The sequence below is a fragment of the Manis pentadactyla genome, chromosome 12, assembly GCF_030020395.1.
Source record: "Manis pentadactyla isolate mManPen7 chromosome 12, mManPen7.hap1, whole genome shotgun sequence".
NCBI classification, from domain to species: domain Eukaryota; kingdom Metazoa; phylum Chordata; class Mammalia; order Pholidota; family Manidae; genus Manis; species Manis pentadactyla.
In genome coordinates, this window is record NC_080030.1 from 48,078,867 (window position 1) to 48,105,612 (window position 26,746).

A 26,746-nucleotide genomic window follows, 5' to 3' on the forward strand; every position below is an offset into this window, starting at 1 on the left:
TGTCTTCAGATGTCTCCAACACTACTAAGCAGAGCAAGTCTTATCTTTTCAAAACGCTGTTAATGAGTGACATTTTAAGATTGTTTACATGTCACTGACTTCTTTCAAAATATTACTAACAGAAAATGTTTTTTTAAAAAATTCCAAGGTCATCCAAAGGACAAAATCATTTAGAATCTGTTGCTCAGGAATTTTCACACTAATTCTTGGCTCACTGAGTCATGCCTGGGTTTCCAGCGGACAAGAATTTAAGTAACCACAACATTCTAAGCGCGTCTTCATTACCTGCCTGTGACCCTCGGTCGTCTCCCTGTGTGGAATCAGATGTCACTTCCATTTCGCCTCGGCTCAGCATATCCTCCGAAGGTAAAGATTCACAAGCCAACCGTGCATGTTTTCTGAAGTCACAAAGGTAAGTGTACCCCTCGGCTAGAGGCTGATATTTGATGGAGTAAAAGTGAAAAACCGAGCCAAAAGTACAGGAACCGTGGAGAGAGGAGTCCCTCCCCAACTGCCCCAACCAGAATGGTTACATTCCTGCCTCTGTGCACAGCCCAACACTGGTCTACGGGTGTCTGAGCCTCTGCCAGGCCATGGAACCTGTCACCTTAAAATCCAGAGGTGTGATAGACTTACCTGCCTGGAAACAGCAAAGGAAGGCATGCGTTTCTACAGTCACTGTTCAAACTGCTCAGAATACACAGGACCCAAGCACTTCCTCAGTTCTCCTTAGGTTCTCCTTAAATTTGGGTGAGGAGTAATATTTAGCAATTGAAGAATTAAAAATGTTCTTAAGTGTCTAGCTTTCGAGAGATCATTCTCATAAATTTCACAATTTTTTAACCTATATACTCCAAACTAATCTCTAAAGCTCTTAGGAATCTGTCCATTAATATCCTAAATAACACAGGCCATCAAGCTAAAAGCTACACAATGTCTCTTCCACCAGGATTAAAACTACTAGAAGAAATACAAACTGCATCTTTCTGCCAACCTCAAGGTACAGCCCTCTGCTCACTTCACTCCAATCACTGTCCTCATTCAGGTGTTCCGTGGGCCAGTATCTGCCCTACTTAGGGTCTGCACACAGGCTTTGCCCTCAGCCAACACCCGAGAGTCAACTTAAATATGGCTTCCTGAAGGGTGTCTTCCCTCACCACTACCGTGGATTGCAGGCAGGTGAAGCCCCCTCTTGATACACTATCACAGCACCGCAGGACATGTTTCCCCTCAGCAATGAAACAACTACTCGCACACTCTGTAGTTTAAAATGTTTCTTCTACTAGCCTACACATTTCAGAGACCAGACTCCACACTGCTCTCATCAGTTCTGCTGACCATGCAAGCCCAGAATAGCACCTGGCATACTCAACAAAGAGTTATTTCCATTGCAAAGTGTTGTCTCTAAAAATACTCTTCAGGGCACACTGCAGTCAATTCCAAAGCTCTGAGGAAATATTCATCTTAAACCATCATCTTCATCAGGAGTTATTACAAGGCAAGGCATTCATGAACGGAGATAGGAAAAAAACATTAGGTATCTTCACTAACATCTAACAGATATTTTCCATCTCCTTCTATTATGAAGGTAGATCTCAGAACACACTCTGAGTAGTACCTTTGACTGTATTGCCAACAAAAATCACAGCCATTTTTATATCACAGTATAGCAGAAAAATCATTTGGTTCATCATCACCTCAGAGGTAGCAGTTACTGGACCCACTATTAAGTCCTGTCATTGAATACACTAGTAAAAAAACAAGTATTACCCTATCACAGGTTTTCTAGGTATTTTGTAACTAAATTTCAGTATAATTGTTTTTCCTAAGTAATGCCACATATTTTATTTTATGCATTTAAAAACACTTGTCTGGATTCACCAAAGGGGTCCATGATTAGGAAAAGGGAGTAATGAAGATAAAGAATAAAAACCCAAATCTCCATCATTATCATGAGATATAAACATTTAATGTACCAAGAAACACTTACATTCTGTTTTCACTGCACTGGACATTAATTTTTACTCACTGGGAAAGGGATAAAACATTTCTAAAAGAAAGATGTTTCAAAATAAATAGAAATATTAAAGAAGTTATTCTTTAGAAAAGATATTTCATTAGTTTTAGGACAAAACAACTATAAAAGAAGAAATTTTCAATGGACATTTAAAAATTTAATAGTCACTTTACTGTTCAAGTATTAGATATCCTTGACATTTTTTTTGAGCTATAACTGACATATAAGATTATATTAGTTTTTGGCATAAACATAATGATTTGATATATGTATATATGACAAAATGATTATCACAATGAGAAGTTAAGATCCATCACCACATATTGCTATGATTTTTTTTCTCATGATGTGAATTTTGGATCTACTCTCTTAACATCTTTCAAATATACATTACAGTATTGTTAACATATGGTTACCACACTATATATTACATCCTCAGGACTTACTTATCTCAAAACTGTAAGTTTGTACCTTTGACCACATTCACCCATTTCACCCACCTCCCCAAACCCTACCTCTGGCAACCACCAATCTGTTCTCTGTATCTATAAATTAGGTGTTTGGGGTTTTCTGTTTTTTTGTGTTTATATTCTATACATAACTGAGATCATAGAGGTTTGTCTTTCTCTGGTTCATTTCACTTAGCATAATGCCCTCAAGGTTCATCCATGTTGTCAAAAATGGCAGGATTTCCTTCTTTTTGTTGACTGCATAATATTCCATTGTATATATGTACCCTATCTTTGTTGCATATTCACCCATTGATGGACATTTAGACTGTCTCCATGTCTTGGCTATTGTGAATAATGGGAGTGCAGATATCTTTTCCAAATAGTGATTTTGCTTTCTTCCGAAGTGGGATTGCTGGATCATATGTAGTTTTTATTTTTAATTTTTTGAGGACTCTCCATACTGTTTTCCATAGAGGCTGCAGCAATTTACATTCCTACCAACAGTGCACAAGGGTTCCATTTTCTCCATATCCTTGCCAAAGCTTATTATTTCTTGTCTTTTTGATAACAGTCATTCTAACAGACATGAGGTGCTATCTCACTGTGGTTTTGATTTACACTTTCCTGATGAGTAGTGATGCCGATCCCCTTTCTGACATATTCTTGATAATGAAGAAACTTCTCCAAATTTTTTCTGGAAAGACTCATCTCTGAGCCACAGAGGATGTAGGCAAGTAGGGTTTACAAAATATATTATGCTATTTCTACCAGGAGTTTCCATAGTTACAAGCTACCAATTAGAGATTCACCCCATCTTATTTCTATAACAGCTCTGTGCATACATGCAAACACCCCCCAGGATGAATAACAGAGTAATCATTAACACCTTCCTGTGAGTTGGCTTTATTAGACCAACCATTAATATCCACAACACTCCAATCAAAAAAGGGGGAGAGGCAGGCCTGGATAGAAAGCCAGTGAAACATCTAGGGGCTGGGTCAGGAGAAAAGAAGTCCAGAGGTTTTACACAACCCGGATGGCAGCCAGTGGGCCCCAGATGCACTATTAGGACTGCTTGGCAAGACAACACACCACAGCTTTTCTCTCACACAGATTAAAAAACAGTTTGGGGCCAGTGCAGTTCAGAGCTCCAGGTAGAAAAATAACAGGAAAGACACGGTTCCTGCAGCCCTGCTCTCTTCCTCCCCCCACCTCCTCTCTCCCTCACCCTGTCCCCGGTTACACTCCAACTGAAGATCTGCAGCCCACTGTCTGCCTGTTTTAATCCACAGGTGTCACATCTCTTCCAAAATATTAACAAAACCCCCTAAACTTTACAAAGTAAGTAGAACCCTAAAATCCTTTAAGAGGTGCACATCCCACCACTCCCACCAGAATATTTCCCAGAAATTTCTGAATGCATTTCTTCTCGGGCACAAATATCCACCAGACAACCACCAACAGCCAAATAAGAGGCAAGGAAGGTGAGCAGGAGGTGTCCCTGAGGTCCAGGAACCCAGAGCAGCAGAAAGAACACTGAGCTTGGGACTCCTGTTTCATCTTGGGACAGTCCTTTCTTCCCTCCTTGACGGAGTTCCCTCAATGACCAGGCAAAGTCAGCAGAGTACATGACCCCTTAAAGCATCTTCCAGCTCTCAAATTCCATGACAGTCCGTGTTGCCGTAACAGCCATCCATGGTTAGAAATGAGAGAAAAGATCAGAAGAAGGCCACTTACCACCAAAAAAAAAAAGGACTTTTTAAGTCAGGAAATGCTGGAAAGAGACCATTTCAACTTTAAGGTCTGCTTGCTCTTACTATTGCTCATGCAAAATTTTTCATTCCTTATACTACATATGAAACGTCTAACAGAAAACATTCCCATATTCACTAGCAATATGGAAAGTGTGCGGCTATAATGTGAGGAGAAGCTTGTCTCAGAATAATCTGGATCTATACAATAATGATTTCTAAAGCCATGAAGTTTGTCACACCCAGCAGAAGGTACAGAAAATGTAAGGACAGCCATGCCTAACTGTAGCAAGAAACTGGTGCTAAGAAAAGATGACTACTGAAACACTTGACGGGGCCATACTATTCCCAGGGGTTTATGTGACTGCCAAAAAGGAATATTCTGCAGCATTTTCTATACTGTCAATACAATTTTTCAACAAAATGATTTCCAAAGCAAATCTCTCATTACATTTCTCAATTTGTATATATTTCATTCATTTTATTATTAGTTATATATTTATATATATTTTACATAATTTAATGTCTATAAAGTTTATTATTATATTTTCTCACAATAATAGATGCACATCATTTTAAAATCACAACTCAGCAGTCTTGCTTAGTCCTGATTTCAACCACCTGTTTTCTATTTGTTCCATTACTCATTTATGCATTTCTGAATACTACATTTATACCGCTATTTTCTGATTGTACATCAGATGTTATCTACAGAATTTTTGTTATAGTAACCAAGGATTTACCTCTTATATCCACTCTTCCAGACTCTACCCAGTTTTTGTTTCTGATATCATACTTACACTTTCAATTTCCAAGATCTTTTTATTCTCTGAATCTGATTTTTTTATAGCCTTCTGTTCTTGTTTCAAAGATGCAATTATTTTTCTACCTCCTTTCTGAGGATATTTATATTATGTATCATTTTCTTTTCTTTTGTTTCCCCTAGGTTTCCTTTTCCTGTTGTATGGGCATGGCTTTAGTGATGGAGGCTTTCCTCAAGCATCTGATTACTGTCATCAAAATGGGGCAGTCAGATGCTCACCTTCTGTGTGCTTGGATGTCACCTGCCAACCAGTAGGCTCAAAGTACGCAATCAAACTTCAATCTGCAACTATACTATACCCCCAGTAAAAGCACCTGCTTACTGGGGGGCTGGTATAGTTTCAGGAATCCTGGGGTCTCACTGCCCTGGTGTGTCTTCATCTTCCTGACATCAAACCAGAACCCCACCGCCTCTCTGAGACAGGGATCCCAGTTTTCCAGAGAAGGTACAAATCTCCATTCTCCTGTGCGGCTGTGGACGTAGGGGAAAGAACTGGGAGTCAGAATCCACTATTTCAGGTCTCAACCAAACTCTGAGTTTTCAACCCTAAAATTCTCCCACCTTCCCCTCACCCACCCTCAGACAGTCCTGGTGACTCTACTCGGGGGCTTGCACAGTCTGGGAGTTACATCAGGAAGCCTCTCGCTACCACTGCCTGCCCCAGCCCCTGAGGAATCTCCTCTCCACCACTGGCTTCCCGCGCGTGATGCCCTGCCCTTCCACAGCTGCCTGGTCTCTACTTCCCTTTGGTCATATAAGCTCATTCCTTTTTTGTTCTTCTGCTGTAAGTATAGCATCATTCAAGCAGCAGGCAGTGTTAAACACATATTCACTCTTCTGCTTTTAGTTATAAGTTCAGCTCTCTTCAATTTATCCTTAGGAAGACTCTGAAAATTGTCTCATCACCATAATCTGGACACTGTCCTCACATGGTGGACGTGCACAGGCCACACTTGGTTTTCACAGTCTTGAATTCCAAGAGACGATCTTGCAGAACACTTTATGGTCTAAACCAGACTTTGTACAGTAATGTTCATAATATCAGACATAACTGTCAGTTAATTATTCTCTTCATGATTAAGTCCAATTTGGAATTTGAATTCAACATTTATAATATGACACACAATAACTTCATTTGTAGCAAAATTTTACAGTTACAGCATAAAATTAGGTTCCTTTATGAAGTATGAAATTTTACTTCATGCTGAGTAATTCAGTCCAGCCAAATTACAACTTCTATTTGGGGACCTCCATGCAGATTCACTTTATGTACTGAAAATACTCAACTGCATTAAAACTTCATAAAATTCGAATAAATGTTATCTCTGAAAATGTATGCTAAAATAAACACAGAAACCCAAAGTTCATCTACATTCACTAAAGAAAATAATCTTTAACTCTATCAAGTATATTAACAATGAAAGAAAAACACCCAGTATATAGATGTTCTTATAAGTCAAAATCTCAGTGCCTCACGATGAACAGATAGGACAACCTATAAGTTTTAAAAACACAGAAAGCAATTCCTATCTTGTTAAAAGGGAACACATGTTTCTAAAAGAAACATACTGTAATATAGAAATAATTTTCCAACATCTTCCTCTGGACCAGAAAGAACTTCACAGCTAGATGCCAATATTTTCCCACAAAATCCAGTTAAATCAACTTTGTCTACCTAAGGAGTGTGGAAAATTCTCAAGCTAGAAGGGTGGGTTTCTCAACAAATTCATAAAATTGCAAACTTTTGCCCAAATTACTTGGTTTAGAAGCTCACATACAGTTGAATGAAGGCACTGGAAGTCATGGAAATTCATAAAAAATATTTTGCCCACATTGTGATATATTTTTAATGTGTCACAAAAAGATACTAAGCAACAGAAAGCAAGCAAAAGATGTATTAGCATGTTCTTTCATTTGTTTTCTTTAAAACTTTATGTTTCTGAGATCACTGGAGTTAAAAAGAAAAGGTAACTACCATTAAATGAATTTAAACTTGAAAGCAAAAAAACATATTAATATTGTGCTTCATGGGCTTTGATCCAGAAATATTTGATACCCCCTAACACTCAAAACAGAGTATCCCAAAAATGTATGTGCTTGCTCTTTTCTGTCACCATTAGTTCGAGTAGGAGGATTGTTCTCCTCTCATTCACATAATTTTGTCAGTTATAAATATCATTTGGTCTTGATAAGAAGAATGGAGATGAATGATATTAAAATATTAATAAATAATATTTATAGTATTTAATCCACAGTTTACCTACTGGTCATGACAATTTAATAGCCTACTGAAGAAAGTATAATTGATCCAATCACCGAATTGAAGAATTACCAAGTTTCCTTCATAATTACAAACATCTCTGTTACTTAAATGTGGGAATTAGACCTTGAATTTCTAGGCAAGCCAAAAGAGTGCCCCTCTCTACATTTAAACAGGATTTACCTTCTGAAGAGATCAAAATCAAATACTCTCTCTACACATTTTCCTATGTCCTAAGCCTAAGGCATTCTATTCATTAATCCTTTATAATGTGCCCAAGTTCAAGCATTGTTGCAGGCAGTGACATAAAATTGTCCTTGAAATCCTTTGAATTTTTCTCCAACACTGCCCATCAAGATAACGGTCTCATTTAATGGATCCTTGGGTAAAAAACACTTCTGAGTCAGTTTCTTGAATGTCCAACACCTACTAAGGCCAGACAGAGCCCTAGGGGGAGAGTCACAACGGTGAACTGGAAGGTTGACATAAATTTCTGGCCCAGAAAGTCACCTGCAGGGTCTCTGGGAAAAGCCACTCAGAGTTTCTTGGACCAGCTGATGCTCATGGCCTCCCAAATGAGAAACAATAAATCTGGTGGCCACCTTCAACGGGTGCTCACTGACACAGGACACATTGCAGGGAAGTACAAAGATCGACTATCACACAAACATCCGGACAACGAAAAGATGTTTCTTAACAGAAACAGTCGAATCCCAAAGGCCCATATAAGTTAAGCAACAGAAGTCACATTTCATTATCAAAACTATATAGTTTCTTAAATTTTCTCATAATAAGATACCTTTGGACTTATTTACTATAAGTATTATTTGCTTAAAGACTAAGCACTAAGAAGTACTACAGAATAGTGATTCAGAGTGTGGCACAGCTCTGTGGGTTTAAATTCTAGCTCTACCACTCATGCCCTGGGCTGTGTCAGTAAGTTACTTAACTACCCTTTGCCTTGGTTTCCTAACTATGAAATGGGGATGATAACAGAAATGCCTCTTCCGTATGGTTATTGTGGAAATTAAATGAATTCATTTATGTGTGTCTGTATGTACACATACATATGTGTGTGTATAAACACATAAAGACATACATGGATGTGTGTATAAATAATATTAAAACAGTTAAATAGTGATGGCATAGGAAGCATGCAAAAACCATTAAGCTACTCTTTTTGTTGTTGCATTGCTTCTTATATCCTGAATTACTTCATGTAGCATTTCAGGTTAAAGCTAAGCAAACATTAAACATGAGCAAATGTATTCAATATGATGAGATAGAGACTATTTAAAGTTATCAACTGATTGCAAACATCTGTACCCATATAGGCAATTGGTGCACAGTAAGCTTATCTGAGTGCTTTAGCCAGCACCATGCCCCCTCCACCTCCATTAGCAGGAAAAGGCCATAAGGGAACAGGTAAATAAAGCCCAAGTAAAATCTCAGAGGTGGGAAAACATAACAGATTTTGAAAAGCTGACTCAGGTAAGTGCTCCCAGTAGTAAATGAGGTTTATGAGTCCATCATCAGCCTGAATTGTAATATTTCATTCCACAACCAAAAGAAAGGGGTGAAAAATACAATGAGAGGTACATATTTTTTTGACTAATGTCTTTACACAAATTTGTTTTGGTTAGTGTCTTTACCTCTGTAACCCTACCTATGAGAAACTCTCCTTTGCTCCAGAATGCCCCTCAACCTTTGTTTACACACCTCCCCACTCTCCTGCTGCTCCTCTCCCTACACTGTGAAATGCAACCAGAATGTCAAACTGTGTACCCCTGAGCATCAGGCGTGTGCCAACCAATTCAGTGGCTGGAAACGTGGGTCAGAGTCCATTCAGCCAGATCTGGTAACTTGGGCCGAGAGAGGTACCTGCTGTGCCTCTCAACAGCCAGCAGAAAATCAAGAAATGACACAAGGGGGAAAGGAGGGCAGGGATGGAGGCAGGAAATAACACCAATAATAATGATGACAATAACAAAAGCAAGAGCCTCTCACAGTATTAGCTGAACAGTCTTTTTTTTTTTAAATTAAGGTATCATTGATATACAATCTTATGAAGGTTTCACATGAGCAACATTGTGGCTTCAACATTCACTCATATTAACAAGTCCACCCCTCCACCGCACTGCAGTCACTGTCCATCAGTGTAGTAAGATCTAGCTGAACACTCTTAACTTATTGGATCTTCAGAACAACTCTACAGATCCTTTAAAATGTAGTAGAATCATTATTTTTCTTCTGCTTAGTCCGCAGAATTTACATTTTTAAAATTTTACTTTAAATAACTTGAGACCAAAACTTGAAGACAGATACAATGCCCCAAATAAATTCTATGGTATTTAAGAGTCTACAAGGAAAACCTTGAGGCCCCGTATTTACAGAAATGAAGAGAAGGCAAGAAGCAGGATGTTAGTTACCCAAGTTACTCTTGGGGAACAATAATCTAAATCCCTAGTGCCAAGTGAATGTCTCTTAAATAATTTAAAGCATTTTAGCTACAAATTCCCATGTGTCAAGGTCCCTGGCAAAAGGCAACAGGCAGCTACAGAAACTCTGGCATGCGCAAAACCAGCACACCCAGGGAAAAACGCATGGTTACCAAGCACATTACCTTGGGCCATGACGTTCAAAGAGTGGAAGGCACATGCTTCACTTAGGAAAATACAAAAGAGTAATGAGAAAAAAAAATGTCTTAATAAATATTATAAAATTTTCCTTTAATTCAAAAAAAAGTTTAAATAAGTTTGTGCTTTTCCTTTTTTTTCAATAGACACTATAAAGGAATTAAATTAAGCAGCTCCATATTTCTTGCTATCTTCTAAGCAAGCCTAAAAGAGAAAGGAAGAAGGAACACAAAGGGATACAAAGCAGGAAGATTTTTCCTTAAAGAACTGGAAGTGACAGAGAAGTCCAGAGCACTGCATCGGGATAACTGTGCAGGTTCACAAGCTGCCAAGTATTTTCAGTATATATTAGAGTACTACAAAGTCCTAACAGCAGAGCACCTAAGCCAAAAATGAGATAACAGGTCAAACAATGGTAAAGCAGAAGGACTGGAGGTTTGTCAAAAACATACATATCCCATCTGGAAGAGATTTCCAGAAAAGGGGGAAAGAATAAAACCCAGGAAGAAAGTTTGAGTTAAGAATTACAGACTGTGAGAGCAGAAATGTGTGTGCAAATATGGGAAGATAATCATGAGATGTTATCCAATAGCAAGGAGCTTCTTGACAGCAAAGTCTGAGGGCCACTTTTTGAAAAATTAATTCATGAAAAGAAAGGTAAGATCAGGTATTATCCTTATAACAGTTTGATAACTTACCAAGATAAAGAACTGTGAAATTTGTTGCTGACTGAAGGCAAGTCAGCAGAGAACTTCCTTCAGCTCTATTTTTAAAAATGATTTTATACATTTGTCCCTGCTTAATAAAGGGCACCACAGTCGGAGTTCTATTCATCCAGATGCCGCATACAGCTGAAAAGACAGCTTTCTTCATACCCTTCACTCTCCTATTATGAGGTCCCAGGGAAGAGGCTTTTGGAGGGCCTCAGGAACAGAGAAAAACAGTTTCACATTAATAAATGTCTTTTTGGAAATGTATGGATAGCGTCAATCTTCTATGCAATCATCTTCCTCTTTGCCTTGCCTAATATGACCACACACTTGGAGACAAACTTGCATCTGAAGGTTAACAGTGGGAAAAGGCATCTTACACGAAACAAACAATTTCTGTGTACAACTCCTCTGGGTCTTATCTTCCTAATCAACTGATTTCTGACTCTCTCTGCATTTTCGTTTATTTTTTTCAAATTCTAGCTCTTCCATGACTTCCTGTAGGAATCTGGACTAGGATGGGGTGTAAGTCTCTTAAAAGGTACAAAAAACTCACTGTAAGACTTGATTAAAAACTCAGAGGTATCCTTATCTATGAAACAATTATATTTTCCCATAGAATAACTGTAGGGTATAAATGAAATAATGGATTTGAACGGTACCAGCATATAAGCTTAGCTCTCTGCCTCCTCCTCTTTTAGGAAATACTTTCTCATTCTGAAATTAATTTTCCTCGCATGCTCTTGACTTAGCAAGCAATCAGTGAGTTCACACATTGCTAGCTTTCATGGCGTAACTAACTGATTACAATTTTAAAAGGTTAATGTATATCTAGATCCTTCTCGTAAAAAGCACTGACTTTGGCTAAGACTCTGGACCCATACATTACATAAAGTAAAAGTTTAACAGATTATGTTGAACTTTAAATGAAAGTCATGTAAATGAAGATACTGCTCACAAAGGGATTGCTGTACTAACATATTTGCCCAGACCTTCTCATTTCCGATGTTTTCTTTTAACATAACTGCATTTCCCAACTCAAATGGCACACCGATGAGCCCACTGAAACACAAACCACGTGAAGGAGAGCTATGAGGTCAGGAAGTTACATCCAAATAAGAATCAATATCGATCTACCCATTTTTTAATACAATAATGAAAGAAGAGAAGTAAAGGAGGATGAAACACTTGGAGAAACGGATCCTGAAATTGCTCAGCTGCCTCTTGCATTTCGGAGGGAGCAGTCCTCACCGGGACAGCAAGGCAGCCACGACTCACTAACTCTCCAGATGGGTGGACGCAGCTCACAGAGCCACAGCATTGTCACCGGCCACATGAAGATGCCACGAGTCCTCTGCATCATCATAAAACAACTCCAAGGAGTCTAACACAGGTATGAAGTCTGCCCACTGCCCAAAGACACCAGGCCAAGGTGGCAAAGGGGCCTGAAAATCAGCAGGCACAGTGACTCCAAGGAAAAAGAACATCTTTTCTCTGCATAGAGGCACAGCCCACTCAGGTAAGTGTGTCCAACAGACTGTGTCACTCCAGAGGGGAGGCCTTTGGCTGGCTGGCCACCTACAAGAGCTGCTTGGCCTAATATTTATAAAGACAAAGTGCCACCAAGCAGCAGCCCTAACAACTCACCACACTAAACTCACCATTTCCCCGACACCTCCTTCTGGGGTGCCCACAGCGGCTGCTGTGAGACAGAACCAGAGTTTGGAATTGTTTCCTGACCAAGTGGTGTCAGACCTCGGCCAATTTCCCCATCCCTGACCTCTTCTGGACCCCAAACACCCAAACCTTTCCCTCTACTTCCCATATTCTACCCACACCCTGCCCACACTCCTATCAGTCCTGGAACATGGTCCCAACCAGTGCCCCTGCCAGGCCTGAAGGAGGAGCCATGAAGCGGCAGGAAGGAGGATAAGCTACAGACAAGGGCCAGTCCTTGGGCCCGGCTTCCTGACCCCGCTGGGTGAACGTAAGAGGCACTTCATCAAGCAACAGGTATGAAGGCTCATTGCCTCCATCGGTACTGGGTTGTCTTTCAGCGACCATTAAATGCGAAGCAGGATTCTGCAAGCCCACTTATATTCCCAAGTTTCAAACAAGCAAATCAGAAGCTTTTCTATAGCATAGTAAGTGCCCAGCTCTGGGGTCCTGGCCTCTTCCTCTTGACCTCAAGCAAGTCACTCGACTTCACTAAATTTTACTTAGAAGAGAGGAAGAAACCATAGGAGAGAAGGGGAGAGTAGAGGAGAGAGGATAATAAAGTATCTTCCCCCTGGGTCTGTTGTGAGCCCTACAAAATGCAATACATGAAAATATCCAGCACAGAGTGAACACTTAGAAAAAAGTCACCATTACAGGTGCCCAATCCCTTATTCATGACCAGCATCCAGAAAGCTCTGAAAACCAGAAGGGTTTTCGTAACCCACTGAGCAGTAAAATATGACCTAAGGCGACCTGAGGCTTTTTTATGACCCTGTTTATGTCCCATTTTGTGTGAATATTCACACATTTTCTTGGAGAAATATTAATATATCTAATTTAACATATGGCATATATACAATAAGCTCTCTGAAACCCCCCCCAAAAAAAACCATTAATTCTGAAACACATCTGGTTCCAAGGGTTTTGGTTAAGAGACTGAGTGTATCATAACGCATCCCTAAACCGAAGGAGGTGACGGTTTGCTGAATCAACCCAAGAACAGTCTTATCTGCTAGATTTCAATTACATTTCCCATCAATATGCAAGCTGTCCGAGAGCAGTCGTGACTCAGCCTGGGACAGGTTAGAATCAGTGTCCTGAGTCTAAGCTGGCCAGGTACCGGGGCTGGGGGAGGAAGGAGCTGGAAGGCCATGCCCACTGACTGGAGGACTTCCCTTGCTCTCAGAGGATCCAAGCCATCAAGCACATTCCTATAACTTGTGTAGTCACTTTTTTTCCTAGATTTTCAAAGTGAATCTAGTTTTCATTCCCAACACTGGCTCCCTTTAGTCTGGGCAAACTGCCACTGAATCAAAGCGTTTTTTTTTTTTTTTAAGCTGTTAAAAACATTACACTAAATAAGTGAATATTCTCTAGCATCCCTCACTGCAGCCTTCCCCACCCTTACCATCCATTAAAATGACACTCCATTCATTCCAAAAATATTCCACTCTCAGTAATTACATATATAACATTTTACTATAAACAATAAATATGAGTATTAATGAAGCAGTAGCATGGAGAAAGTTGAAAACATTAAGAATTTAAATCAAGTTACTGTCTCTCTTTATAGTAACACACTTAGGCCCAGACAAGAGGGGCCCTGCGTTCAATGCTGCCTTTTCAAGGGCTCTATTCTGGCCCTCGTCCAGCCCCACTCCACCCCCATGGCATACAGAGATCACAGGGCCAAGGGGCCATGTGCACCAGGGCCCATGCAACTTCTCCTAAAGCACACTCTAGGCACCCAGGATCCCAGTCATCCCGCCACATGAACCCTGCACTCACTTCCAAGGGTGGGCCACACCACTGTTTGCAAGTGGCATATGGAGAGAGACAGTGGAGCTTTGGCCAGGGTGACCACCAACCTGCATGCAAAGCCCTTCTCAGTGCAAAGTGAAGCAGACCCAGGAAAACAAAGGGGAAAGTCCATGTCAGCACCCTGCCACCATGTTCTGACCCAGCTCTAAGGAGTTAGAGAATTCTAGATTCAAACCTGGCCCTTCAAGTTGTTATAACTGTATATTTGGCCTTATTCATTCTCCCCTTCCTTTTGGTATCAGAAATATAACTCTGTCCCCCATCCCCTGCAGTTTTAACTCAGCACAAGGCTGCCTCACCACAAACCACATTTCCCAGCCTCCCTTGCAGCAAGGGGAGTCATGTGACCAAGCTGCAGCCCGTAAGGGGCAAACAGAAGTATGACTACCGCCTCTGGGTGACACACTTCTAAAAGAAATTGCTTGTTTTTTACTTCCTCTCTTCTCCTTTTCCTTGGACTGGAGCTTGGACTTGGCGTTGACAGGTTACAACCTAGAAGATGAGACAACAGTGCCAACAGCAGAATAAGAAGGAAGGAACCCAGACCTCTGGGAATGCATGTGGGGCAGAGGCACCCATGCCACCGCCAACTCCAAACTACAAGGTGAGAGAGAAATAAGCTTTGATCTCCTTTGAGCTACTGAATTTTGAGGTTTCTTTGGTACATTCATTTAGCCTCTAAGTAACACATTGCAAATGATCTAAGTAAACTGGTTGCAAATTGGATTTTTGTGAGCTATTATACTAAGGCACACAATGTGAGTCAACTGTAATGATCCCACACAAAAGACTAGTACCAAGCCTCAGCAAGAGAAAAAAAAGAAAGAAAATGGGGAAAGGGAAGAGGGATTTTGTATGGATGCAGAGTTATTGTTTTCAAAAATCGTACCAAAATATTTATCGACTAATTGTTAAACACACAAGAAAAAGTAAGACTTCCATATCTGAATTAATCATAGAATCTAAAGGTCTATAAAATGACCTGAAAATGCCCAGTCTATCCTAGAATGTGTTCATATTAAATATAAAAAGCAAAAAATAAAAAATCAGACTTTTGGATATACTTAAGAAATAAAAACACAAATTTTGCTTGTACGACGTGATTAAAATTATTTTTACATGCTCATTTTTAAAAACTGGAAATATACCACAATTATACTAGGTATTTATGTTTTGGTAATAGCTAACATTTACTGAATGCTCCTATGTACCAGAGTACTTTATATATATTAGTTTATTTTTTTGCAACATGAGAAATTAGGTACTCTTACAATCCCTACTTTATTGATAAGAAAAGTGAGGCACAGAGCAGCTAAGCAATGTGCCCAAGCTCACACAGCCAATTAGTGCCCATTCCTAGGAAAAAAGCTATATTATCTGATATGGCCCAAAACCATTCCTTATAGCATTGCTACAATAGACTGCTAAACATATTCTTAAATACTGTAGGATTTTTTTATTCTGTTTTTCAAATCTTGTATAAAATAACATCATGCTATTCTTGATACCTAACCCAATTGAGAGAGAAAATGTGTATCCCAAACGCTAACATATAATTCTTTCAGTAATCCCAACAACAATATTGCTTGTAAGAATCCAAGTGTAAGGAGTACTTGGAAGACACAAGAACAGCGCAGACAGAACTGAAATTACAGCCATGAGGAAGAAGGAAAGAGAGCCCAAGCCCTCACTAGCACGGCTTTGACAACTAGGCATAAATGGCTTGGTTCCCTGGAGCTTACAGAGAGATCAGTGTGAAGTCATCTCATCCACACTCCTTACCTTAGGAACACATCAATTAATTGCTCAGACAGACTGAGTCATTTATTCAAGGTCACAAAGCTGGTTATTTGTAGAATCAAAACTAGAACCTGACTCCTCCCTGAAGCTAAGGTTTATCTTGTTTTTTTTTTAATAGGGCATCAAAGTTTTCTAGAATTTATCAATCAAAACACTGATTCTTAAATAAGTTCCAAAACAACAAAGGACCCTTAGTGGCCTAGTGGCTGGGGGTGGGCAACAATGGATGTTTGGCGAGGGTTACCACCAACCCACCAACTTGCACACTTCTCAGTGCAAAGTGAAGCAGACACAGGAAAACAAAGGGGAAAGCCCAGCCAGCTCTCCCCTGTGGCCATGCTCTGGCCCAGAGCCATAAGGAGTAGAGAAAGCACCCTGCCTGCCAGCCCTGCATTAAAGAGAGCAACAGTGCACTGCCACATGCCTAAAATGGGCCTCCATCTAACACCTGTATTCAGAGAGACCTCTAAGGCTGAAAAAAGGAAGGATAAAAGGGAGAGAGGGAGGGAAGAAGGAAGGAAGGAAGAAAGGGAGGGAGGGAGGGAGGGAGGATCCCAATCACATAACAAACTAAAGTATCAGCATCCTTCTTAACTCTCTAGAGCCCTAAGCCTGGGCCCTTTTGAATATAAATTCAAAGAAAACTTCCTAGGCCAGAATTCATCTCATAGAACCATCACCAGCATTATTTCACTAAATGGCTACTTTCACACTAAATAAAAAAGTTACGTATTTCAGAATAAAGGACAATCATGGAAAAGCAAGTGACAACCTTAACGGAAATATATCTACTTTACATTAGCCTTAATATTCTCATTTTTGTCTGACTATTAAAACATCTGCCAACCAGCATTTGGAAAACAGTCATAGGCTATCATGGAGCTAATCAATCTGCACAATATACAATAAAGATTAAACTAATTTTCTTTTATTGAAGTACAGTTGATAGACAATCTTGTATTGGTTTCAAGTACACAATACAGTGGCTCAGCAGTTACCCATATTATTAAATCATCACCCCAACTAGTTCAGTTACTGTCAACATAGGAAGATAGATTAATAATCGTCTCAGGGATTACACAGTTGTTAAACACAATGGAAAGTGCAGTTTGTTTAATTAGTCAACATACATTTATTGAGCATATACTATATACCAGATACTGTTCTAGATACTAGCAAATCAACTAGAGGAAAGACCTGCCCTCAAGGAGTTTACATTCCAGTGGAAAGAGACAGACATACTGAACAAGTAACTGTGGAGTGTGCTAGCCATGGTAAGCATTATGGAGCAAATAAAGCTGAAGTGGACGGAAGGTGCTGAAGAAGAAAGGGGTTACAGTTTTAATGGGGTAGCCAAGCAGGTCACTAAGCAAAGGGGAGGGAGTCACTCTTTTGGCTACTTGAGAAAACAGTGCTCAGGTGGGGGCCACCAGGGCAAAGGGCCTGAGCTGGGAGGACGCTGGCTTTATCCAATAAGCAAGAAGGTTTGGGGAGATGAAGCCAGGCGGGACCACTCAGGGCCAGTGGGCACTACAAGGTCTTCAGCCTTAATTGAAAGTAAAATGGTAAGTCACTGCAGATTTGTGAGCCCAGAGTGACAGGACTTGCTTCTGTTTTGAAAAGGCTCACTCTACTGCTGGCTGAGACCGGCCTTACTGGCACAAGGAGGGAAGCAGGGAGACCAGTAAGGAGGCAACCTCAGAAATTCAGGCAACAATAATGAGCTAGACCACAGCGGTGGCAGTGCAGATGGTAAAATATGACCAGATTCTCTATAAACACTTCTGGAAAACAGAGCCAACAGGCTTTGCTGATGGACTGGATCCAGTTATAAGAGAAAGAAAGGACTACAAGGATGACTCCCAAATTTTGGGGCTGAGCAACTAGAAGAATCAGATTGCTTTTAAGAGAGATAGGCAAGCCTGTGGGATCACATTCAACTCTAGGGGAGACCAGGAGCTCAGATCTGAACGTACATGGTGTTGTCAAAATAACAGTTGGAAATACAAGTATGCAATTCAGGGAAGAGGTCTGGGCCAGAAAAAGAAATTTGAGTCCAGTGTTGGATGATTTTAAAACCAGAAAACTCTGTCAATGACCCAGGGAGTGAGCGGTGATTATGAGGCCCAAGGACTGTGCATTAGGAAAAAGAGTCAGTAAAGGAGAATGAGACGGATGATAGGATGATACCATGCTTGATAGGAGAGTGTGGAAGATCCCAGGAGCCAAGTGAAGAAAATGCTTCATGGAGGAGGGAATAACCAACTGTGTTGACGCTACCACGGCGTGCAATGATGGGAAAGTCCTTAGTAACTTCTCTGAGAGCAGTTTTAGGTGAGTGGTAGGGGCTATGCCTGTTTAAAGTGATTTTAAGGGAGAGCAAAAGGAGAGGAATTTGGACTGTGGGTAAACAAAGCTATTTTGAGGAGCTCTTTCATGAAGGAGAACAGAGAAAGGCCATGGTAGCTGGAAGGAAAGGTGGGATCAAGAATGAAGATTTCCACAGTTTGTATGGAAAGGATCCACTAGAGAGGGAAATAGGAGGGACATGCCCTTGAGGAAGCAAGAGAAGACAGGATACCACAGCACCACTGGGCTGGCCTCGGGCAGGTGCTGTTGGAGATAGATGTAGTATCAGACCTTGTGGATTCTTCTTCAGTTTACCTCAATGTTCATAGCCCAAGAGCAACAAAGTCATCACTAAGAGTCCGGACAGGGAGGAAAGGGCTAATGTTTTAGAAAAGAGGAGAAAGCCATGCAGAACAGTGGGAGAGTGACTGACATGCAACATTAAAGTCTCACGTGCGATTGTGAATTACAGTGAGCTGAGCAAAGAGGGTCATCTGCCTTTCTCCAGCCATGTTCCTCTGCATGGGAGCTGGTACAGAGTAGGTGCAGAGTTAGATTTAACCAGAGGTGGAGTTCAACACAGCTTCTTCTAAAGAAAGGCAAGGGAATTGAAGGCATGAGTAAAGGAGGGACTGTGGCTGGCTGTGAATCTCAGTAAAGAGCAAGGTGAGGATGTGAGGGGGGATGGGCAACAGCTTAATGGCAGCTGGATCAATGGAATAGATTGACAGCTAGAATCAAAGATGCCTGGAGTCATGATGGGAGAAGGAGTTAACTGAAAGAACAAGATACAGAGGGAGAAAGTGTAACACTTAAGAATTCAGGTGATCAAGGGGCTGGGATCTTAAATGATGATGATGGTTTTGCCAGGGTATGACCACTGAGGTAGAAGACAAGCTCACTAGGAAGAGAAGTTCAAAACCTGAGAGACTGTTGCAAGGATCATCTATGCTTACATTGAAATCAGTGCAACAGAGTAACTTTGGGAAAGAGTGATGGTGAACCAGGAGCTAAAAATCACAGAGAAACAAGAGGAAGGGATGGGCTGACCCTGTGTCATTTCTACAGTGAGGTTTGGGGCAACGCAATTCTATGACATGAGATTTAAGCTGGGAGGTCGGGTCTGAAATGTGGAGCAAGGGGAACACTGCCTGGCCCTCTGGAAGCAAGAGGCATGAGAGAAGAGAAGTCCGTGAAAGGCCATCGGGGAATGTCTGCAAGGAAGAACCACTACTCTGAGTCCATGAGTGTGGGAGAGGCTGGCTAGCCTGCTCTCAGGTGACAAAGAGACCAACATTTTTGGAAAATAAATTACCTTTGATGTTAGAAAAAAAGCTTTGTGATACCCACTCCACCTGAACTTGATGAAGCACAAGTTAATAATTAATTTTTTTAAAATCTGAACCAGACTGTTAATTATTAATTTATGTCTGATTATTTGCCACTTTTAGTAACAAAAGGGAAAGATTCATCAACAAATAAAAATTCATTATATGCAAAACTGGGTCAAACATGATCAGAAATTTTGCCCTTCAAACCTTGTGTCTACTCATCCTAATTCTAGTAATCAGGTCTTGTGTTTGAATGGCTCTGAAATAAGAGGCAACATAGTGCCCAGAATTTGAGTTGTGGAGGCAATACTGTGGGACCCTACACTCATGCCAGAGTATCAGAACATACATTGACTTTTCATCAGAAAAGACTAAAATACCACAAGAGGCACATCCCTAATAAGACTCAACTTTTCGGTGGGCCACAGGCCTCCTTTGAAAATATAATGAAAACTGTGGACACTTTTTCCCAGAAAATATGCAGAGGCACATTTGTAAAAGATTTTGTACACAGTGCAGTGTTTCTTTTTCTTGATAATTCCTCCCACTCCCTCCTCAAATCAATAAGGTTAGCTAGAATAACACCTGCTATTCTAGCTTCTTATGACCCTGGGACCCTGGAATTTAATATAGCCAACTCCCAAGGGGTCAACTACTTGTTTAAAATATTAACAATCAAAAACCACTTCTTCATTCCTCATCTCCCACTGCCATAATTTGTCATCTCTTAAATTCCCCTTTCTCCAGGTGCACATTCTAGGGTCAGTCAAAAATCTCAGAAAATACAGAGAAATAAAATAGTTCCTGCTGAAATTTTTAGAAATTTGAAAATATCTTTAAGAGTTCCACAGATCACTGAGGAGAATATAGTCAAGAATCCAGCTACCCATTTTCAAGGATGTGATCCCAGCTCAGTCACTCTCCTGGGATACATTTTACATATATTGTTCACCTCCCTCCCCTCAAATCCATAATAAAAGGCTTCACTTGTCATGTGTTGAAGGTGGAAAGCCGACTTCTCCCCCCTACCATTATGTCCCTCAAGTCTATCTCCTCCTAAAGCTTTCCAGCTTGCCCCCGTGTCACTTGCCCTTCAACTGAGTTGTACAGTGGTTCTCCAGGCCTCCAGCCTTGCCCCATCCACCACCCCAACCCAAGTGATCTGTTCTCCTGCAGAGCAAATCTGACCAGATCAACCCTCTCTTAAGTAAAAGGCAGCTGACACCCAGACCTATGTCTTACAGTCACCTAGATGCTGATCCAAGTGTTTAATACATAGTAAGATCAAGGTAACAAAATGCTCTTCAAAACATCTTTTACAGATAGACTGGATAGATACAGACAGACTGACAGACAGATCTTTTCTTAATCATCTCCATAACATAAGATAGAGCTGAGTCTTACAGAAAACTATATTGACTCATAGCCAAGAGAGACAATTAAACTGGCCAAATCAAAACGTAGGCATCACTGATACACAGCCCAACATCACAGTTTTCATTGCCCTTCACCAGCCCTTCTGTTTTTCCTTAAAGGTCAAGGGAACCACGATTCTGAAATACCAGCTTCCATACCAGAATTTAAAGTTAGCCTACTAAATACAAGGCTTTGAAAGATGGACCTTAAAAGGTAAATAATACAATGATGACAGACAATAACTTCTTTTTCGTACTCCCCAAACCCCCATGGCAGAGCAAAGCATTAGGAAAAGCATCTGTTGCTGAAAAATTCTGATTCCTGAGCACCCAGCTTTATTGACTGAACTCCAATGACCTTTCCACCACTTAAATATTTCCTAAATGAAAGGTATTTCTCAACATCTGTTCTTAATTTATTTTTAATTTGCATTTACTCTATCCTATCTCTTGAAGCTGAATTTAGTAACATAGAATGACATTATCTCACAGGGTCACATGAAACATTCTACTCTTCAATTAAAGTTCCTCTGAAATAGTTTTCTAGGCTCTGTTCATATATAGATTTTCTTTTAACTGTCCAAGACTATTATCTTCACTTTAAGATGAGATTAATATTACCTTCCTTTGCTACCTTTCAAAGAACTTTTGTGCTATACTTTATTTACATGAATAAACTTTCTCTTTTTTCTCACTTCAATAAATCTACTTTTTTCTGAAGGGTGACCATTCTTTCAGAATATACATATAGAAAAAAATACAAATGCTACTTTAACAATTCAATTCAAAGTTATCCACGTGAACTGACCAAAAGGCAATACTTCAGAAAAAAAGAGTAGTAGTGTTAGTCCATTCTTGGGTTCTGAGAGTCTGCTGCTGTTTTGTCCCTTCAGTTTTTTCTTTGTTCTTATGCTCCACAGATGAGTGAAATCATTTGGTACTTGTCTTTCTTTGCCTGGCTTATTTCACTGAGCATAATACCCTCCAGCTCCATCCATGTTGTTGCAAATGGTAGGATTTGTTTTTTTCTTATGGCTGAATAATATTCCATTGTGTATATGTACCACCTCTTCTTGATCTGTTCATCTACTGATGGACACTTAGGTTGCTTCCATTTCTTGGCTATTGTAAATAGTGCTGTGATAAACATAGGGGTGTGTATGTCTTTTTCAAAGGGACTGGAGAGGATGGGTGGGAAGGGAGGGATAAGGGGAAAAAAGAGGGCATTACAATTAGCAGACATAATGTGGTGGGGGCACAGGGAGAGCTGTACAACACAGAGAAGACAAGTAGTGATTCTGTAGCATCTTACTATGCTGATGGACAGTGACTGTAATGGGTACGTGGGGGGGACTTGATGATGGGGGGAGTCTAGTAACCATAATGTTGCTCATGTAATTGTAGATTAATGATACCAAATAAATAAAAAGTAACTAAGAAGTAAAACTACCTTTAAAATGTAGAAATTAATCAAGTTAAGAAAAATAATTCTGGAAGAAGAGCTAATAACTCAAAGTGCTAAGAACGTGAGTGACAACATGATTTTAAAAACTATCCATCTGGTTGAAAAATATAAAACAAAGTGAAGCTTACATTGTGGCTTTAAACATATTGTTACTAACTGCTGACCGTCTCTGAAATGCTTCCTACTCCATCTCCACCTGCACCACTCTCTTCCAAGCCCCCATAATCTGTCACCTCAATTAGTTTCACAACTCTTCCCTGCTCCCTGCCTCCCTCCAATTCTGCTCCCTTCTAAATGTATCATTCCTACTGCCAACCAAGTTAACTTTCTGAAAAACAGTACTGAGCTCACCATTAACCCACTTAAAATCCTGCAGTGACTCTTCGCAAGGAAAAGACTGAACCTCTTAGCCTGCTTCAAAAGAGCCTTCAAAATCTGGTCCCAACTTCTCCCAGCCTCTGCAAAACTCCAGCCACCCTCACCTACCAGCTACAGACTCAAAGGGCATTGTTTTTTTCCATCCACCTGGAATGCCCTTCGTTGTCCACATGGCTATCTCCTACGCATCCTTCACGGCACACCCCAAAGGCACTCCTCTTAGGGCACTCTCTTTCCTGCCCTACCCTCCTTCCCACCAAGGCAAGAGCTTGTCCTTCCTCCTCCTATATTCCCACAAACTTGTGTACATTGCACCAGTTTTTGTACATGGATGTCTATTTATGCTTCTTTTCCCAAGTGGTCTGAGAACATCTTAAGAACAGACGCATGAGTTGCTCACCTCTGAGCCCATCACCTAGCAACAATGACTGAACAACAACCATTTCCTGAGTATATAAGGTATGCATATAAGCAAATCCAATTTTTTAAACCATTGAAGGGCACAGTAAGCTTTTATTGAGCACTTACTGTATATGGAGACTAAGTTAAAGGCTGGCCTCAGAAAGTCAAATTAGGAAATACAGAAGCAAGAGCCAAAAATTGAAATCAAGAGTGAACAAGGAGATTGACTCAAGGCTCAGTGATCATCGGGGAGTAGAATGATTTGTAGCACCTATGCTGATGTTTGAAGGATGGAGGTTTCACAACTGGGGGTTCCAGAGGAGGAGAACAATCAAACACAGAAAACAAGCCATATCACAAAGGCAAGAATAGGGTCAAGGACAGTCCTCACATGGTGCCATTTGCCTCCTTCATTGGATTTGGGGTTGGCGGGGTTGGGGGGCACAGTGCTGCTAGAAAGACAGGATAGCATTAGACTTCCCCAAATGTTTCACTTAAACATCCTCTCTAAGCACTCTGCCTCAATGCCAGATCCCCAGAATAAGATGTCCTGCACCAAATAAGGCTGGCCTGACACAGAGAGTGATTATCTGTGTGCATTCTCCAAATAACCACACTCTTCTAACTTCTCTCGAAAAAGTACATGTAAGTTAAAATACTGCCAGTTACTCTGATTTTCTAGGCATATGGTATTAAAATGGTATTTAATGTATGATTGAGGGTCTGAAATGTTGTACAACTGACCACTGACATCACGTAAAAATATAAAAACAAATACCTTTACATTCTGCAGTATGACATTATCTAAGTGCCTTTGAAGGAACTACATAAGGTAACAGAGTGAACTAGAACACACATGGCATTTTATTTAAGGCCAGGAACCTTCAACACCAAACAAGACTCAGATTCATTCTCCCAGCTCTGAGTCAAGAGTCAACATGTTAAATTGTAAAAGACAATATATTATAAATCATGTATCTGATAAGGGGATATGTTTGTTGGCAACCTCAGGAGTTCTCCAGGGTAAAATTCAAAATTGGCCCCATACAGGGAGGAGGGAAAGGGAAGACCAAAGAAAGAGGCAGATCACTGTAGGTTGGCAGGTGGCAGATTTAATAAGAAGGGAGCTTTCATACAAGGTTAGTCTTGGGTGACTGCAAAGTAAATAGATCTCCACACCAACCCACCAGAATCTTAGACGCTTATATAGAGGCCTTAGTGGAGTTCAGTCACATATTCCACCCAGATGGTCTGCATAACACATCACTCTCTCATGGCTGCATCCGTGGACTAGCTCCCACTGTGGGAACAGTTAGCAGAACATACATTCAGAGGACAGAGGAGGGGGTAAGAAGCCTCTGACTGTGTGGGTCCAGCTTGCAGGTCAACATTACATCCTCTCGATGACCTCTGCCAATAGGTCAATATCCAAAATAGATAAAGAACTAATACAATTCAATAACAAAAATACAAGCAATCCAATTTTTAAAATGTACAGATTATCTGAATAGATATTTTTCCAAAGAAGACAGACAAATGGCCAACAGGCACATGAAAAAGTACTCAACATCACTAACTATCTGAGAAATGTAAATCAAAACCACAATGAGATATCTCCTCAATCCTGTTAGATGGCCATTATCATAAAGACAAGAAAAAGCAAGTGTTGATGAGGATGTGGAGTCAAGGGAACTCCAGTATCTTGTTGGTGAGAATGTAAATTGGTTTAGCTGCAATGGAAAACAGTATGGAGATTCTTCAAAAAAATTAAGAACAGAGCTACTGTGTAATCTAACAATTTCACTTCCAGGTACTTATTCAAAGAAAACAAAAACACTAACTGAAAAAGATATATGTGCCCCCATGTTCACTGCAGCATTATTTATAAGTAGTGAAGACATGGAAGCAACCTAAGTGTCCACTGATGGATGTATGAATAAAGAAAATGTGGTATGTGTATATATACATACACACACACACACAAAGGAATATTATTCAGTCATAAAAAGGGAATCTTGCCATTTGCAACAACATGGAGGGAATTTGAGGGCATTATGCTAAGTGAATTAAATCAGAGAAACACAAATACTATATGATCTCTCTAATATGCTGAATCAAAAAAAAAAAAAAGAAAACCAAGCTCGAAGATACAGAGAAAAGAGTGGTGGTTGCCAGGGGCAGGAGGTGAAGGGGTGGGTGAAACAGGTGAAGAGTGAAAACTTACACACCAGTTATACTATAAATAAATCATGGTGATATAAGTACAGCATGGTGACTATGGCTAATAATACTGTATTGAACATCTGAAAGCTGCTAAGAGAACAGACCTTAGAAGTTCTCATCACAAGAAAAAAGTCTGTAAGTATGGTGAGGATTGTTAACTAGACTTATTGAGGTGACCACTTCACAATATCTATAAATACAGAATCATGATGTTGTACACCTGCAGCTGATATAATGTTAGGTTAACTGTATCTCAATAGAAAAAGGTGGTATAATTTTTAAATTGGCAATACAACAATTCACTTTGAAAAATGGATCGTTTACAACTTGGCGCCAAATTTTGGTTTTAAGTCCATTGGTTTGGCAGTAGTGCTTTTGTGATCCATTTGTTTCAAATATAACTGAAAAGGCTCCTCCTAAGTAGTTCATTAAAATTTACCCATATTTCCACGTGGCCAAGGTCTGCACAGAAGTCTTTGTTCAAATAGAAAAGTATCACCCCACTCAGGCCTTCCCAAGTGCCCCCTTTTTAAGTCCCAGACTTAAATCTGCCCCAGGAACGGCTCCCATTAAATCCTGAGACATGACCTCAAATTTCACACAATGACATATAGAGAGGCAATTACATATTTCAAGCCACCCTGAAGGTTGTTTAATCAATGAAGAAATGAAGATCCCGTCCTCTGGCTTCAAAGAGGCTAAAGATTAGAACTCAAAGACATTACTGTAAATAACTCAAGGCTTATAAAAGATTGGGGGTTTAGTGTTTGTTTGGTTTAGTTAAATGAATACCAGGACATCCCAAGGTATCTGGGTATTTTTATAGATCCTTAGGGAACTTGTGATGGTGGTCTATATAAATCACTTAACTCCGAATTCACCCTTGACATAAAAATAAGTATCCATCCTTGAAAATTCACTCATTTGAAATTAATGGTAGACAAATTATTTTCTATCAAAAGAGAGTGTGGTTATATCAAATATAAGTACTAGATGTCATCTGTTTAAGATTACACAAAGAGGGAAGCAAAATACATATGTAATACTTTAAAGATTAAAAAAACTAGCATAGGGTCACTATGTTTTACACTTTCTTTCATATATTAGAAATCACCCCATATCCATACAGAAAGAACCTGTTATTTTTATTGCAAATTATTCCATTATATAAATAAATTATAACTTAATTAAAAA

The 26,746-nt window shown here is 40.0% G+C and overlaps 1 protein-coding gene across 4 annotated transcripts in view; it reads right to left on the reverse strand.

Moving 5' to 3' along the window:
* UTRN (utrophin) overlaps positions 1–26,746 on the reverse strand; it is a 483,718-nt gene that overhangs the window by 443,154 nt on the left and 13,818 nt on the right. The window contains exon 1 of one of the 4 annotated variants that reach the window (XM_057489134.1): positions 286–665. The exons of the other annotated variants lie outside the window; for them this stretch is intronic. Within the exon in view, the coding sequence (XP_057345117.1) occupies positions 286–355 (70 nt within the window). The 5' untranslated portion in view covers positions 356–665. Of the gene's footprint in view, positions 1–285; positions 666–26,746 lie in introns of those variants that run through there. 4 annotated transcript variants of the gene reach the window in all.